This window comes from Coturnix japonica, chromosome 4 (assembly GCF_054131305.1).
Source record: "Coturnix japonica strain WE chromosome 4, WE-NBRP24, whole genome shotgun sequence".
Classification (NCBI taxonomy): Eukaryota; Metazoa; Chordata; class Aves; order Galliformes; family Phasianidae; genus Coturnix; species Coturnix japonica.
Genome location: NC_140666.1, coordinates 43967181 through 43985192, shown reverse-complemented (window position 1 = coordinate 43985192; position 18012 = coordinate 43967181). Strand labels below are relative to the sequence as shown.

The following is an 18012-nucleotide window of genomic DNA, read 5'->3' as shown; positions in this document are numbered from 1 at the left end:
GCATGAATATTTGCATGGCCAGACAGTGAATCAGATCAGGGAGCTGATTCGAGTTGAAACTAATCCGGCATGGAAAAAAAAGTTGCTGTTTGTTCTCCTTCCCACACCCCTCTTTATGCAAGCAAGGGAGGGAAGGTGACCTGGGGATAGAAATGAACACTCAGGTGGACTCAGGGGACAGCTTTGTGTGGTAGCACTGGTTAAAGGTATTTTGAAATGACACCCTTGAACTTTCATCTGGTGTGTGCCCTGCGCAGGCTGGCCAGGAAGCAGTTTTGGCTCCAAGGCCGTGATTTCCAGGTGCAGTTCTTAGTGCCAGTTGCAGTTGTCATCACTTGCTGTGGTTCCTGCCCCCATATCATGTCAGTGTGACTGTAGGGAACGAGGCCGATGGGCAAACACTCTGCTTCCTGAGGTGTGTGAGCCCTCCTCCTCCCCTTCCTTCCCCACTGCTGCTTGGCTTTTCTTGTGAGGCTCATTGTGTGGGATGTGCATCCATGGCAGCTAAAGAAGGGGAGAACTTGAAGCGTCAGCTTTAAGCTTGTTCTCCTTTCTGGGCCAGGAGCAGGTCCCAAGAGTTGATGGGGCTTCAGCCCATATGCTTGTTTGCAGATGTTAGCTGCAGAACTTCAGTGGGTTTGTGGTTTTGATTTGAAAGGAAGGGTGGTTACTGATGTCTTCTTTGTGACTGAGATTGTTCTTTTTCACCTGTGTGACGTGGTGTAGGGAGCCTGCTTTGGCAGGGAGGTTGGACTCAATGATCTCTAGAGGTCCCTTCCAACACCTACAATTCTGTGATTCAGCTGCAGAACTTCCTGGTACATTTTACTGAGTCTGTGTCATCTTCCACTGATGTTTTGTTTGTTATTGAATGGTCCAAATAACAGATCTCAGTATCTAAAGATGAATGAAAGCCAAAAAAGGGTAAAGGTAGCAAGTACAGATGTACACAGATGTATCACTCTATCATAGAGCTTTGAGCCCTCAAATATTGCTGAAGATACCAGTGTGCTATAAAACATGGTAATAAATTGAAGTGTTGGGATTCTGATTTTCATTCTTAAATTCTTGAAATCTGAGAGAACACTTTGTAACATGGCCAGTTCATTTCCTTATTAGTATTAGAGGTATTCGGGAGGGTTGTTTCCTTTACATTTTGAGAATGTGCAGAGTTCAAAGTCCTGTCATTTTAAACCTTTCTTTCTAAGACCTTGGCTTATCTGAAAGACTTCTACATTTTTGGCTTGGCATAAACAGTCTGAGGGAGTCCTGGGCTGGGACAAATTCTGCCTTGCTTTCAATACACTGCTTATTCCTAAATAATTCATCTCCTTCCAAGCTTGATTTTCAGGCTCAGGAATAACCAGGCAAGAGGTTGTTTGCTTCGTGGCATTGATCTCTCTGACTGAGAGAACAAGTACTCTGCTGTTGGTACTGCTTAGTGGCAAAGGTATTAGAAAGGAGCTGAGTGGCTGTATTTAAGAGATAAGGATGGGAAGCAATAGCCGCTCCTAACCCAGCTCTATTTCAGTCCATTGCATCTTCCCCCCCATTCCTCTCAGTTTCTCTCCTTTGTATTCAATATAATTTTCTCCCTGCCCTGCACCCCCAACACTTTTGTTTGTTTTGGCTGGGTTAGTGTTAATTTTCTTTGTAGAGGCCTGTATGATGCTGTGCTTTGGTTTTTGTTTAAAATAGTGGCAATAGCACCCTGTGGTAATAGTCGCTGCGCTGTGCAGAGCTGAGAATGTCTCAGCTCCTCATGCTGCCCTGCCAGGAGGGGGCTGGGAGGCACAAGGAGCTGAAATGGGACAGAACCAGGACTGCTGGCCCAGGCTGGGCAGAGGAATGGCCCATACCGTGTGCTCAGCAGTGAAAACGATAGAAGATGGGAGGAGGAAGAAGAGAATGTTGGGAGTGCTGGCGTCAGTCTCCACAAGAAATACATGATGAGCACTGCTTTCCTGGGAGTGACTGAACTGCTGATGAGGAATGAGAAGTAAATTCCTTCATTTGCTTTGCTTGTATGCCCAGATTTGTTTTACCTTTTGAACCGTCTTTGCCTCAACTCATAGATTCTCAGAGTGTTACCTTTTTGATTCTCTCCTGCATCCCATCTGGGGAGAGAGAGCAACAAGCTGGGTGGTGCTGAGCTGCCTGCTCACTGCTTCTCAGTTCAAGCACTGAATTAATTTAGGGAAGAGTGAAGAAGGTGTCTGGAAGAGAGGAGACATTGCTCTTGTGTGAGTCCTCCGGCAGGAAACAAACTGCAGAGCTCAGTTCGGAGCGTACTCATACTCTGAATGACCTAATTTACCTTCATGTCTCTCCTCAGCGCCCATATTCCATCTTATTATGTGGTAAAATTTGATTTTCTCTGAGTATCCAGCAGTGTTTTAGATCATTTTAAAGACACTCTATATGTCATCTTGTTGGGCTGCACAGCCTTATTGAAACTGCTTCTCTATAAGTGCTACTCCTTATTTTTATGTACCTATTGAAAAAAATGCATCTTTTTGAAACAATGTAATATTTCTTTGTGAATTCCTCCTCAAATTTACGGGTGCAAATTGTCGTTCTTACTGCTTGTGGTTGAATACTGAGCATTTTTAAAAGAAGGGGAGTGGAGAGAAAAAGGAATAAGGAAAAAAAAACTGTTGGGAAAGCCTCTGGTATGTAAACAATGAATTGCATTCCTTGTGCTAGTCCAGGAACACGCTGTTATTCTCCCTGAAACTACTGCTAGCGCCTTTGTTCCTTTACTGTTCTTTAGGGCTCGCATCTCAGCTATCTGCAATATTTGTTAGAAGTGAAGTATGATGAAATAATGTTTACATTGGTTTTTTTCCTACTGTACTATTGTCTGATGGCAGGCAAAAGAATGGAGATTTGAAAGCCAGTTTGCTTATCAAGGAACACAGGATATACTTGTAGAATAAACATATCCATAGCGATTATGTAATGCTGTTTATAAAACTGCTTTCACCACCCTTCGTTAAGTTAACTTGAATCACCACGCGGTGGTTGGTATCAGATACCACTTTTCCTCTCCTGATGTTATATGTTCTATAGGGCCGTTGATGGGCATGTTGTGAGCTGTTTTCCAGATATGCCCTCCTTCTCAAACCAATTCTGTGGAATAGCTGTAGTATTAGCACAACAAAAGGCTATCAGGGACTGTTTGAACACCAACCCACATTCCCCATTCTTTCTTCTTTATACTTGGTACTCGGACCTCCAGTAACCTGGCACAATTCACCTATCCTGCCAGGAAACTATACAGATACTTTTATGTTCAGGTTTTGGCCCATTGGGTGTTCAGGTGGACCCAGTGTGATGAACAGGCTTTGTGCAGGGTTGGGTGGACACCAGAACCTGTGAAAAACAACACATGAATGGACCATACTGGGGAGTATGGGTGAGAAAACGTGGTACAACCTGCAGCCCCAGGAACGGGTTCTGATGACAGCCGGACAGGTCCTGTGTCTCTGCTCCTCATTTCTAGCCAGGTCAGCTGGTTTCCCTTGGAATACCAGGCTGTGGCCTGCTCTTCTGAGATGGTGGTTCTGTTACATTTATTGGAATAACATGGGCATATGATTGAAAAGGTAAGAGATTTGTCATCTGGATGAGAAGTATAATAGGATGGTGTTTGCCTGCCGTGCACGTGTCCTCCTCAAGTGCTGATCTGTCATCTCCAGCATTTTCTTTTTGGTAGGGCCCCCCCCATTCAGAGTACATTCAGAGTACTTGCTCTCTCAAATGTGTTGCATAAATGCAACCTGCCTGACTGAAGACAGATTACATGTGGGTCATTCTAGAGCCAGTTGCCACTATTATTTTATTTGGCAAGGGGAGATGCTGGAAAAACTATTGCTTCCACGTATTGTTAATCCTGTAGTAAAATGTCCAATTCTCTTATGTCTAGCAGTGGGGCGTCAGGGAGCTGTTCCCTTCCCTGTGGGATTTTCTAGTGGGATTTTAATTCCATGTGTTTTAGAAAAATACGATCTACCGCTGATAAGGTAATAGTTTCCTTCTGCTGAAGCAGACTGTAAAAATTTGTCAGGCCGTCTGGATAAGCAGAGAGAAACATAACATCTTGACTATCTAATAAAAAAAAATCCCATATGTCCTATGTATTATATATATCCCATGTATAATTATGTGGAGCACGTGTAACGTTATACCTTGAAGAGCTTTGTTTATTCCTTCAGTTAGAACTCGCTTCAAGGGCAGTAAGGTAAGTCCTGATATTTTGGCTTTGAGTTGTTGTTCTGGTCACATTCTTTACTCAGTCTAAGTGCATCAAACCTGACTGGCAGTGAGCCAGGAAGATTGCATTTCATTAATAGTAGGATGATTAAAGCCAACACAGCTTGATCTTTTACGTTGCAAGGCTGTGATAATCTCAGTTCTCAGGAATGTCCTTGTGTAGAGCGTGCTGTCCTGCTATGTATGCTGTTCTGCCACTTCACAACTAAAAAACAGAAGGAAATTGTTGGTTCATAAGTTTGTTTCTGTGTACCTGCAGTAATTTAAGTTAAATTAATTGGTTTTAAATCAAGATCTCTTAATAGAATTCAGTAATTTTGCTTCATAAGTAGTTTTGCTAAATGATACTAAAACCAAATCAAATTAGGAACATGTAACGTGAATATTAAATTTCCTCTCATCCCCTGCAATGTGCATTCTTTTACTAGAGTTTATTATTTTATGCTATGATTGAAGAGGGGATGTTATAAATGAAGTTTGTTTGTTTGCTTTTAATAAATCTCTAGTCAGTGCACCTGACAGATCCTGACGTACTGTTCTTTGTTGTTTAAAGACCTGTTTTAAGGATATGCCTTTTGTTCACATCCAAGTTTATGCCACGGAAGGTACAGCGGCCAAAAGAAACAGCTGAGCTCTTGTATTTAGCTATCCAGTATTTAGCTATCCAGTGATGCTAAAGGTGTTGGGGAGGTCCTGCCCAGGGGTGGTTTGTCTCTCATCCACTGCTGATGCTGGAAGTCCTGTTAGCATTTTCCAGAACAGATACAACTACTGAGCTCTGTCTTAGTCTCATAATTAGTGTTTACTCCTCACCTGACCAGAAGAAATAGCATCTCCCCATCTGTTTAGCCCACAGTCTGTTTCATCCATTATTTGTATCTACTTTATGTAAGGCTATAAGGCATCCTGTTGTAGTCACCTGGTGGAAAGATCTATCAGTACTAAAAAGGGAATGAGCCTCTCTAGAGTTTGTTTGTATTTAACAGCTGATGAAGAATAAGAAAGGATCTTATTTGTGGCTTGAATTTCACTCTGTGGTTTAAAGATAAAGGGTTCCCCATCTCTCTTTGGAACGTTCAGTGAGCTGTTCCCTCTCTACCATGTCTAAGTATTTGACTTTGAAAGGAGAACTTCTAAAAACAAGAAAGCATGGGCTGTTGTGAGATGCACGTGCTCAGATGGATGTGCTTTTCAAAATGTGGCATTACAATACCAGAATTGTTACCCACAGTTCCGTCTGTGTTTTTTGTTTTTGTTATTGTGGTATAGTCTTCTTTTCCATCTATGTGGTAAAGATGCTGTTTAAAATTCAGATGACTGAAAAATGACAAATGGAGAAGTGTTCAGTGCAGTGCACAGGTACGTGTTTGTCTATGTGAACAACTTGCCAAACAAGTGATTCAATATTGGGGGTTTTCCATATTGCAATATTTTCCACATTGCCTCCCCTGCTTGGGGAAAGCTGGAGGGAATGTTAGTTCTGGGATAGACATGGTGCAGTACCTACACGGACAGTCATCCAAAGCTTACTTTGCTGAAGAGACACAATAAAACGTGGGGTCACCTTAGGTTTGTTTATGACTATCTGAATAAAAGATGTGAGGTTGTATTACCGTAGTGTTGTTTTGCATGTGCTGCTTTGAGAGGCAAAAAGAAAATGTTTGATTGTTTTTGTCAGCAATAAAAAATCATCTGCTGTTGACCAGCTTTGTCCTTCTCTTGCAGTTGCAAGGACAGGGCATCTGTAGGCCACATTTTAGGACTCTGCAGGCTACGTTTGGTCTTTGGGCTGCATGTTGAGCAATCCTCACTTAAAACCTACATGGCAATTACCTACAACATGCTCAAAGATGAGACCTCGCAGTCTTGTACGATTATTTGGTGGCTGCTGGTTGCACTCTTAAAACACAATCATGTCGTTACATTCTTCCTAAAAAAAAAAAACCCAACGTAAGGGCATTTATCCTATTTGATCACTGACCCATGAGAATCCTGCTTCGCCTCTTCATTCTGCTACACAAAAAAGGACACCTCTGGAAGCAGGCACTTCTCATCTTGTGTAAATAACTGCCAGTGTGGAGGTGTGTTAAAGCACAATGGCAGTAAGTGGCCACAGACCGGGACATGTGCTGACTGTTTACGAGAGAAAAGGTATTGATTTGCTTCTTTGTGCTCCTGATATCCTTGTGGAACAGAGCAGGTGGCTGTAACACGGCTGTGATTTTTGGGAGATGGTTCTTGTTGGGGTTATTGCAAAAACCACTGTACGTAAAGCTGCTCTGCTTTAATCTTTTATGCACCACACTTGGCTTCATATGATTTCTAGTCTGTGTGCTTCCGCTGCGTATGTCTAAGAAGTACCTTCCCAAGGAGAAATAAAGAAGCTTTGCATGTTTGTAAGTGGCAGAAACGGTCCCCCCCAGCACAGGGGGTGCTCCTTGTGTGTTTGTCAAAGCATCAGTGGTTACGTTATGCTGCCAGTTCAAATTTTTATGGAGTTAGTTTTGCGGGAAGCTTCTTTTTATATCCATGTCTTTGGTTTATGTGATATTAGCACCGAGAAGAGCTTTGGAAGAACCAGCAGTTAGCTATTGTGGGAAATTGCTATTAAGCAGACGCTGTCCTTATCAGCTTTTGCACTTAGAAAATCTGTTTTCAGATATGTAGTTGAGAGAGTGCCTTCTCCCCAAGAGCGCAGTTGAGATACAGGTCAGAGCAATCAGGTTGGCTCTTTTCCCCCCATGTCTTCAGCTACACGTTCCTGCTTTTTTTCCCCCCCTGCATTAGTTCTCACAGCGAAACAATTCAGAGAATTAAAGTGGCAGAAAACTTAAGCCAGATAATGGCCTTTTCTTCTGCTTTTTCTTAATACGTCTCATGCTTTTTTTCTGTGGGGCTACTTAAGTTAACGTGGTTAACCTAAAATCTGTTCCCACTTATTTGCTTCTATTTCCTGGGTAGTCGGTGGGAAGGAGGAGATTGTTCAGAAAGGCAATTGGTCCCATATATCTTAGGCACCTGTCTTAGCTGGAATGACTTTCTGTCTGAGGATGCCCTGCTACTGACTGTAAATAAAACTGTGTTATATCTTGGATCGGATGCCTCATGGTGGTAGGAATGGAGGTGGGAGAGTTGATGTTAAGAATTAATGTTCTGTTCGTTCAGTTACAGTGGAAAAGATAAACATAAAGACTGTTTTTGTAGAGAAGGAGAGAGATAACCACAATAAAGCATGAATAACGTGTGGCTGTAAAAATCAATGAAGTGGGGGAGAGTATTTTGAAAAAATGCAATAACTAAGATGACGTTTCATTTTTTTCCTTCAGAAATGCATTCAGTTTTTAAATGTCGTTCTGAGACCCTTTATTGATCCTGTGATTTCCAGCAACTTGTATGCAAAAACTATGAGTGAAAAGTTTGTGGGCATTTTTAACTCAGCTTTAGGAGTGTAGGAATCATCTCCATACAGCGTTACATGTTGTACCCAATTCTGATTTAGCAAGTGACCACTTAAATACTGTTTCTCTCACACAAAGTTGTGGCAAAAAAAACCCTGATAAAACTGAGCAGCTGCTTAATAACCAAAGTCAGGGTATGGCTCAGACTCCTAAAACTGTGGGTTCTAAGCAAGGTAACAATTTAGCTGTGAAGACTTCAGCAGAAATACCTTTCAATTCTTCCTTTTCCCTCCTATAAAGAAACGACACAAATAGAAGATCCCAGGAAACAATGGAGGCAAGAACAAGAGAGAATGCTGAAAGATTATCTTATGGTAGCCCAGGATGCTCTCAGCACTCAGAAGGAACTGTACCAGGTGAAAGAACAGAGGCTCGCACTCGCACTGGATGAGTATGTACGGTTGAATGATGCCTACAAAGAAAAATCAAGCTCTCGTACAAGCTGTAAGTACAGTAGGAAATACAATGTAACCTCTTTGATCTGTGCCCTGCAGGGGATCCTGTTTCGCTTTGGGATGGGTTTCAAGGTTTGCTATGAACATCTTGTACTCGGGCTTTTTTAGAGATAGCATCCTTTTTCTTTTTCTTTTCCTTTTTTTTTTCTTTTTCTCTCTCTCTTTTTTTTTTTAATACCAAGATATTCTGCTGGAAGGAACTCTCTCCAGTCTGGTACAATTGAACTGCTTTGAGCAGTGGTTTAGAGCAGTCAGCTCTGAACTCTGTTTTGTCACACAGTTTGTCAGAACAAAATTCTACCAAATCTAGGTTCAAAGTAAATAGGTTCTCCTGCACTTCCTGGCTGCATACTGAAATGACCCTACTGTGTTGACAGGTACCTGCAGTGGACCAAAAAAGGCGTTTGCTACTGCTTCTCACAGTAGTTTTACACCATGTGTGAATTAGGGGTAAAATAAAGATGCATGTTATAGTACTGGTCAAGGGATTAGCATGGTGAAGAGCTTTCAGAGGCCTGTATTTGTTTTGTCAGCCACATCACTCTCTTAGAGGCGGATGTCCACCAGACCCTTAACCACCTCTGTATCCCTCCTTTGGAGCTCTCTGACAGCTTTATGTTCTTCTTATGTTGTGGCATCTAAAACTGCACGTAGCGCTTGAGGTGAGATCATACCCATTAATGACTGCCAAGCTGCAGTGCTGACTACTCTATGAAAGGATATAGATTTGTAAAGTATTGCAGTTTTTCTGTACTTTGTAGCTTTAGATCAATGTGGATATGCCAAGGAAAAGGATTAATTAATGATTTTAAAATGTTTAAATACTTGTCCTGTTGTTTTTATTATTATTATTATTTTAAAGTATTCTCAGGCTCTTCATCAAGCACAAAGTATGACCCTGACATTCTGAAGGCTGAAATCTCTACTACAAGATTAAGGGTGAGAGTTCTTAATTCGTATTCATTTGTACTCTGTATGCCGGGTTTCTGACTATAGAATGCAGAGGTTGAACTAGCAGAGGTACTTTGCACCCCAATACTGAAACCTAATATTCTCATTAAATATTATTTAATGTGAATATTAAAAATATTAAAAACCATGAGCTTGAAATGAATTTTTAAATAAATTTTTAAAGCTGATTCAGCTAATTCTAGAGAACGCACTTTGGTGAAGCTTTGACAGGTAGTCTAATCAGATGTGGATTTATATAAATCTCTTATCTGTTCTTACTTTTACCATTTTGCTTAAAAAGAAAAAAATCATTAGGTGAAAATAAAAAGGTAGCAGACCAAAACGAGATGCATCTGGATGATTGTACGCAATCTTTCTTCTGCAAGAAATGTGCCGTTAGCTACATGAACTGCCTCAACATTTCTGTAGTGATGGTGTGAAAATGTGTCAAAATGAAACCATTCAGATGGAGAGTAGAAGTTTTCATTCACTCTCTGAAATCGCTACCATGCAAAATTCTTTATGTGATCAACTTCTTCCAGTATGGTCACTAACAAACTCCATGTGAAGAACTGTCACTCACAGGTCAGTCTCTAGTGGATTCATCTTGAATAAGGAGGAAACTGTGGAGCACATTTGAAATCTACGTAGGCAATTCATTTATATAAGCTGTGGCACATGTTCATATGTGTTCAGTGGAACCGGAACTTTCTGCAGTTAGTAATGACAAGAATCTGATCGAACCGTGCAGGTTAAAAGGGCAGAACCTCTGTGCAAAGTCCTTGAACGGTGCTGGGATACAAATTCAGTGTGAGCAGAGAGATGTCAATTACTGAGCTCTTCCATTGCCCCCTTCTGTCTTCTGCACAGTGTGGCGCCCAGAAGCCCTGGAGAATAACATCATTCTTCACCTTAGTGTGATGATTAGGAGTCTAAACAAGTATTGTTTAAAAGGAATCGTGGAGTGGCTTAATAACATTTTAAAACAGTGTAAATCAGAGATAAAATACACTGTAAGACTGTTGTCCATTTGCTGCCCTCCCTACTGCTTTAACAGCCTGTTCCTTCTTAGAAATCTCAGTCTGTAGCCCCTTATTTCTTAAGTAGAGGGGGAAGTCATTAATAAGAAAACCTATTTCAGCACCAAGACTATTGGAGCAAAAATTTTGGAAGCTCAGGAGTAGAATCTACAGTTATGAGGTCCCTGGTTGAGAACAAGAATGAAAACAAAAAGCTACAGATTATTTCTAAAGTCATTGCAGAAGTAAAATGTGGTTTCCCATTGGCAAAGGAATCACTGGTATATTTGGGAAATAAAGGTATTGCTGAAGAACAATGAATGTGACCAAATGTAAATATAGTCTCCTATGAGCCAGAGGAGAAAATTCAGATGTGTTCCTATGCTTACTTTTCCTATTACTTAAATCTAATCAGTTCCCAGCTTGGAATGCATCAGTACTGAATTACATCTTAGCTATGGGTCTACACATTGTCCATTTGCTCAGGGGAGAGGCAAATGTGCTGATCACAGCCGGTCAGTTTCTGGAGTGTTTTTCTCTTCATTGCTTGTTGGTGTCAAGGAGCCTAACATGCTACTGGCTCTCAATGCTGGATTTATTGGCATTGCAAAGTCCAAGTTGCATATGTGCCTAAAATAGGTGACCTGAATCTTGTCTGCAGAGTTTAGAAGGGTGCAGTCCAAGAATATCTGTATCAGCATAAAGTGTGTTATCTTCAAACCCTCTGGATTTGAGAGTCATTGAGATAAGAAAAAGTGGAGCCCTGTGATGCTAGGGCTGGAAAGTGGTTTTCAAGGAAGATGGCAAGAGAGGTATGACTGTATTATATCATAGTTCACCCTTATTTGAATGTTTGAGGATGCTTTGCTAATATTCAGCCTTGTGGCATTCTGCAGTATATGCATGCATGGACTTAATGGGAAACAAAGTTAGCCATTAGCAAGCTGTAGGCCAACTAGTTAGAATTTGCACATTGATTAGTGAACTATTAGGTCAGATGTACTAAACCTGTTTCTCTCTCACACACACTTGCTGAGGTTTACTGGCATCATCAGGTTAATGGTGGCTGGGGGGAAACCTCAGCATTTGAGGAAGTTCTGAACTAGCCTTTGGCCTTTTTCTTGTTAGCTGTGCTTAATATATGCATACGGAACCTTTTGGATACATGACTTGCCTATTGCACAATATGTCATGGAGAATATATGACAGAAATATGCCAGCTGCTGAATGAAATAAGCAGGGGCAAAAATTTGATACATGATTAAAGACTACTTCATGCAACAAGGAGGGGATGAACCTTTATAAGATAACAGGAGTGTTTTCTGATGTTCTATTAGTGCTCGAGTACTGGGGATAGAAGGGGCTAGCATAGAAGCATGCCAGAAGATGGAGGAAGCAAGAGGTCTGTTAGGTGGCTTAATAAGGTGTGCAGATGCGGTAGGATGTGGGTGAAGGATAGTCCAAGTGAAGAGTTTTGAAAAGTGGGATTATAAAAGTTGTAAAGGAGAAGGGAAGGAACACAAGGGTATTTTAATGCGACCTACAGTGCAGCAAACACCGAGCCTCTATTATCATGTATGTCATGTCCTTCTGTGGTAACATACCTAACTCACATTTCCCGATAATAAAATGATGATGAATTACAGCAGAGGACACTCAGAAGATGATCTTGAGGAAAATGTAAGGGCTTCAGAGAGATCCAACACTCAGAGTTGAAAGCGAGTACGCCATCCGCAATTACAGTCAATTCGCATTTCAGATTAAAGTAAAGTGTAGTCATTCTTCATTTCTCAGCAAAGTTAAGGGCTTTTCATATTTCACGTTACTTTACCTGAAACCCAGTAGTGATGTCTGTTTGCTTTCTACAGCCTTGCTTGTAATACATGAGAGAGATTATTCCCGGAGCTGAAAAATTCTCATTTAGTTCTCTGCTCTTCTTAACTGTAGGAAAGTGTCACACTGGTCAGGGAAGAAGTAGTTCAGGAGAGATGAACGTGTTGATAGGGACACTGCCAATGTATCATGCTAAATAATCTGTATAGTCAAAATAAAAACAGATTTCTGTCAAGTATAGCAGCTAGTGGTTGTAGTTTCTAAAAGCCTGAACCTAACCCTAATTATCTGGTTAACAGATTTGCTTTGGAAAAAAATGGAGCTTGCAAGCAGCATTTTGTTTCTGTCAAAGAAAAGTCATTGGCCAGAAGTTACAAACTTGAATGCTTAAGTATAAATCACAAATCTATATGTAGAAACACATATGAGGCATTTAAAGTCTCATGGAAAGCTCCAGCAGCTGCTGATGCTTCCTACTTCTGGTTTCCTGGCACGCTGGTTATGACACTTCTTGGTTTAAATAATAGCATGAAGTAGGCAAACTAAGAAGAGGTGGCTGCAAAAGGATTTGGAACCGTAATTTTGAAATCATTTTCAGCTGAAGTGGTAAAAATTCCTTTTTTTAATATGCTCATTTTTTCAAGATGGAGTTGAATGTCTGAAGGCCTACATAAAAACATCAAGCGTTTCTATGTGGTAGTGAGAGCAGGAGACTTCTTGCGGGCTTTTCCTTTTCTCACCTTACTGATTGGAAAGTGAGGGGAAAAAACATCTGGCCGTTACATGGAGTGCAAATCAGGCAGATGTTGGTGTGTAAATACCAACATTGGGGACTTCACACGTCATGTACGCTTTTCTTTCTTTGTTTGTACTGCGGGTGAATTTTAGTTTGTGTTAAAAGTGCAATGCTCATTGAGCCCAGAAACTGTTAGCTTGTTTGGAAACTGTCACATTAAAAAGAACAAAAACAACAAACAGATTACCAACCCTCCATTTAATTTCATCTTAATTCATAAGCATTTTATATGGAATATTAGTAATGTTAAAAAGCATGTGAGCATGCAAATTGAGGGAAAGGAGGGAATGGTTTCCCAAAGACAGTTCTATTACGTAGATGCATATCTCTGTGATCCAAACGTATTTAGCGATTGTTGTCTTTGAGTTAAGTGAATGTGAGTTACGTATTTTGGGATCCCGTGCCTGAAAAGCTTTATGAGAAAGGATAATTCATAGGAAGAAGCAGAGTCCACACTTTGTTTTTACAGTGTAAATGACTTGAGAGCTTCCTGGAATGAGAATATGAAAATACAGTAAGCTTTAAAATAAGCAGGAATGTCCCTGTAGGACAGTTGGAATGCATGCTTAACAAGGAGAAGTAAATTACTTGCTAAAGTTCTCTCAGGTTTAATAACACAGTGTGGTATCAATACAAATAAGGAATGTGATTTAATCTGCTTGTGTCCCTTTAATACTAAAGCATGTTGCCCATAGACGTAAAGAAGAGAACGGATCTTTTTGTTTTTAATGTGTGTCAGTAGAGCAATTCACTCTTTCTTTATTTTCCTCACCCGAAGTAGCGGGTATGCTAATTGTTCAAAGCCGTGTGTTACACCATTTAACAAGAGGAATTTTCTAAGTCTTGCTTTGATTTAACACAAGGTTAAGAAGCTGAAGAGGGAACTCTCTCAGATGAAGCAGGAGCTGCTGTACAAGGAGCAGGGCTTTGAAACACTGCAACAGTGAGTAATAAAAAAAATAGTTGAAGTTGACTTCATTCGACTGTGTGAACCTTTTTTTTTCTGTCTTAGAAGTGAATGCATCTTATGTGAGATTATTATGGGAAACGTGAGAGTCTGCAACTCTTTCTGTTGAAGTTAAGGAATAGGAAATCTGTAGAAATTGCAAACCTATTATGCAAGTGTTAACATGAGAAATCTGTTCCTCCTTCTACTTTTTCCACAAAAGAGGTAGGCTGCAAAGAGGCAGAAGGAAAGTCAGCGGTTAAGGGTTCCTAGGAGGAATTTAGCTGCTCTGTGCGTCCCATTTAACAAAACAAGCAAACGAATAAAACACGCTAAAAACTGAAGGAAGTAATTAGGTCTGTCTTTTTTCTTCCCCACATCTGAACTCAGAGAGAAAGAAGAAGATGCCAATCTCAGAGGTATAAATGATGGCAGAACTGTGCCAGGTTTGAAATGAGCCACAGTTTCAGGGTACTTTGTTCCAGCTGCTGTGATGCCTGGGCTGCAAAGGGCTGAGCCAGGGGAGCATTTTGGGTATCCAAATTGAATTACTAGAAACCCATTTATTTATGTATTTATTTGTTTTATTTTCAGTCTGAGCAGTCTGTGCTGCTCCTGACTTAGTTGGGCCCTGGAATAGTAATAGATCAGTTTTATACAGTAGGATATCTATCTATCTATCTATCTGTCTATCTATTTGAATGGGGAGAAAGAAATTGTAGTCCAGGAAAATGGTGAATGAAAATAATGGAATCATAAACTGGCCTGGGTTGAAAAGGACCACAATGATCATGTAGTTTCAACCCCCTGCTATGTGCAGGGTTGCCACCCACCAGACCCAGGCTGCCCAGAGCCACATCCAGCCTGGCCTTGAATGCCTCTAGGGATGGGGCATCCACAACCTCCTTGGGCAACCTGTTCCAGTAGATTGGGAACCGAAGCCCTTCAGCACCTTAGGAGGATGCCAGTGAAGTCACTGTCTTCTTTCATTTTGACTAAGGCAGAAATGTGAGATTTTTTTCTGTTATTTAAATACATAAAGACTAGAGTAGAGTGAGGGGAGAAAAAGGTAACTGATTGAATTTATTTAAACATGAATTGGATTTCAAAGCAAAGTTTAGAAGAGAAAGACATATTGATTCTAAAGCTGAAGGTAATAAAAACTCACACTTCTGTCCCAAGATTAAAGGTTAGCCAATCATGCTGGTTTTATTATATTAATTCAACAATGAAGTATTGTTTTAAAGCAGCTTGCTCACAGGCCATTTTGATAGGAATCCAAAGCATGTTTCAGAAACTGTCAACAGCATTCCACAGAAACACAATGGGCGTTTGTTTTAAAAAATTCAGTCAGCCGCTTTTGAACAGTACTAATCCCATTAATTTAAAACAGGGAGAAGGAATATCGTATATGTCAGAGATCCTTCTTGTCCATCTTAATTATATATAGAATAAAGCAGTTGCACTTTGAATATGGCACGGCGCGTTAGTAGGCAGCATGTGGTGTATTTATTACCCGAGCCTTCATTCACGACTGCGATTGTTGGCATATCCTGTATCTGTCTGACCTTGGCAACTTGGTGTAGGTTACCAGAAATTGAGTGCTGTTGGAGAGTAGGTGTGTGCATACTTATGAAAGAGTTTGGGGAACTTTCGAGTTGAAACAAATACATCCCTGAGTAGGAATCTGAGTGCAGAGTCATGTTTTTTACTCAAATTTAGTTCTGTTGTGCAGAAAAACTGAAATGTGGGGAAAGGAAAAAAGATACTCTCATGTCTTTAATGACTGCTTTAGAATCTTGATTTATTTGTGCACAGAATTAAAAGAAAAATAGAATACTCTGTTTCAGGTGTTTTATGTTGCCGCTCAATTGTTCATTCCTCGCTCACAAGGTTAATGTCTTGTAGAAGGATGATGGCTGATGATAAAAGCAGAAACCCAATTGTACGATAAAGGAATGTATTCTCTAGTAGATGGCGAAGATGCCTGTTGTTTTTAATTTTGTGAAGCACAGCTGCAGCCATTTGTATGGTGCTATAAACTATTCAGTTCACGCATTTCTCCGACCTGTAGTTTTACAAGCTTGATTCTTTGAAGCCAATACGTAAAAACCAAAGTGAAGAAATACATCTCTAGCTTTATTTTTAAGTCTCTATTTTATTTTATTTTATTTTATTTTATTTTATTTTATTTTATTTTATTTTATTTTATTTTATTTTATTTTATTTTATTTTATTTTATTTTATTTTATTTTATTTTATTTTATTTTAATTACTGATATTCCCATAGCTCAGTAATTATCCAATGTGTGACATATGGTATTATTATCTATAGATTTAGTGAGTAAAGAGAGTCTGGTGACTGGGTGAGCACAGCAGCTGCTCTAGGTGGTTAGTACTTAGGATTAGGGTAAATGAAGTGGAAGCTGAGGGGAGAATATGGTTATGTGTCTTCTCTGCAAGAACAGTTAGTAGCTACAAGCTTGCTTGTCTGGATGTCACATGGTGGGTCTGGTTCGTGGAATACTGCCCATAATATATTCTGCTTCTATAAGTATTGCAAGTAGCTAACAGTATAAAAGTCATCCCCAGTGTTGTTTCTGTGTTGCAGAGGATTAGGGTGGGCATAGGATTTTTGATCGTGTTGACAGCAGTATGTTGTACTCCTGGTAGCATGTGTAGGAGTATTACTTCAGGTAATGCTCTGTGCACCACATGTCTCTAAGACTGAATAAGTGGTTTTAATGTCAGTGTGCTCTTTTTTCCTTTTCTTAACATTTCCTGCTCCAACAGAACCCATCCACTGTGTGTGTATTGGATAGCTTGACATTTTTGCCACACAGAAAGTATTTTAATGCAGGTTTCAGCATCTTTTTTCTCTCTGCATGTCCGCTAAAGGAAATATTATGTTACCTTGCCCTTCTGTTCTCTGACTAAGCTCTTGCGAAACGGAACAGCAGAGATGTTAACATTATTTGCAGCATGCAGTATTAATATGCTCTTCTTTCCACAGAATTGACCAAAAAATGTCTGGAGGCCAGAGCGGGTATGAACTGTGTGAGGCCAAAGCCATCCTGAGTGAACTGAAATCCATTAGAAAGGCGATAAGTTCAGGGGAGAGAGAAAAACAAGATTTAATGAAGGTACTTTTTAGGGTTGACATAAGTTTTGTGTGGATTTGTTTCATCAGGAGGAAATTAAATGATGCTAAATACTGTACTGTACATTTTATACTTCATGAGGGATTTGCAAAACCATGTGCCAAACTAGTGTCAAACTCTTTTGAGATGCTAAAAGTGAAGCCTGTGACTTTCCTAATTCAAAAAGTCCCTGTATGACAGTCAGAATAGAGGTATCTGAACTTGTAGGTAAGGTGCATATAACCTCTAAAACACTAAGTAAAATATTACGTGGGCACAACCTGAGATACATATTTTGAGATATGTAAACATTTTCTAAATGGGCGCGAGTTCTCCAAATTGCTCTGCATTCATTTCTGAAAGTAGATTATTTATTAATTTATTTATTGTGCATCCACCAAATATTTGATTGGTTTGTAAAGGACAGAGAGAGTGAGAGAGGCAGCAAGAACCAGAATGGTGTGATTGTACTCAGTGTCACTTCAGAACTGCCTGGTTAAAAGGACGGATTGTCTAATGTGAGTAAAAAGATGCATACATATATTGGGGTCTTTTAGATAAGTATCTTTTGAATAGAAACCAGTATAAACACTGTAAAGTATCAACAGATTCACAGAATGGCAGGGGTTGGAGGGGACCTCTGGAGATCATCTGGTGCAACCCCTTGCCAAAACAGCTTCCCTAGAGAGCTTGTGCGAAAGTACAGAGACAGTTTAACACCATCTTGTTCTTTGTTTCCTGGACAGAGTCTTGCAAAGCTGAAGGAGAAATTCAGTCTTAACCAGAATATTGGGGCATCGGAACTAGACCTGAGCTCCAGCTCTGTGAATTCCCAGCTGTGTTATTCTAGACAAACTCTGGATACAGGGTCTCAGACTGACATTTCTGGTGAGGTGAGCATTTTCATTTTGTCAAACGTGAAGAGAAATTGAATCACAATACTGCGATTAATTAAATTGGCTGTTACAAATGGCTGTTTACTGTTGCTGATAGGTGTTACATGTATATGCACATTTAAGAGAAAGTTACTTAGAATCAGTTATCTGATTTTCCACTTCAAATTTAAATCAGGATTCAGATGAACTTCTCGTATTTGGCACAAAGCATTTCTGCCAATCTGATTTAATCAAGTAGTTCCA

The 18012-nt window shown here is 40.1% G+C and overlaps 1 protein-coding gene across 4 annotated transcripts in view; it reads left to right on the top strand.

Moving 5' to 3' along the window:
- WWC2 (WW and C2 domain containing 2) overlaps window positions 1-18012 on the top strand; it is an 84066-nt gene that overhangs the window by 29503 nt on the left and 36551 nt on the right. For 3 of the 4 annotated variants that reach the window (XR_001554899.3, XM_015861415.3, XM_085545082.1), the window contains exons 3-7: window positions 7974-8177; window positions 9051-9127; window positions 13651-13730; window positions 16747-16876; window positions 17620-17766. Coding sequence is in view for 3 of the 4 variants with exons in the window: in XM_015861415.3 (XP_015716901.2) it covers window positions 7974-8177; window positions 9051-9127; window positions 13651-13730; window positions 16747-16876; window positions 17620-17766 (638 nt within the window). In the remaining variant the exon portion in view is untranslated. Of the gene's footprint in view, window positions 1-7973; window positions 8178-9050; window positions 9128-10832; window positions 10971-13650; window positions 13731-16746; window positions 16877-17619; window positions 17767-18012 lie in introns of those variants that run through there. The other variant, XM_085545083.1, reaches the window with a different exon arrangement.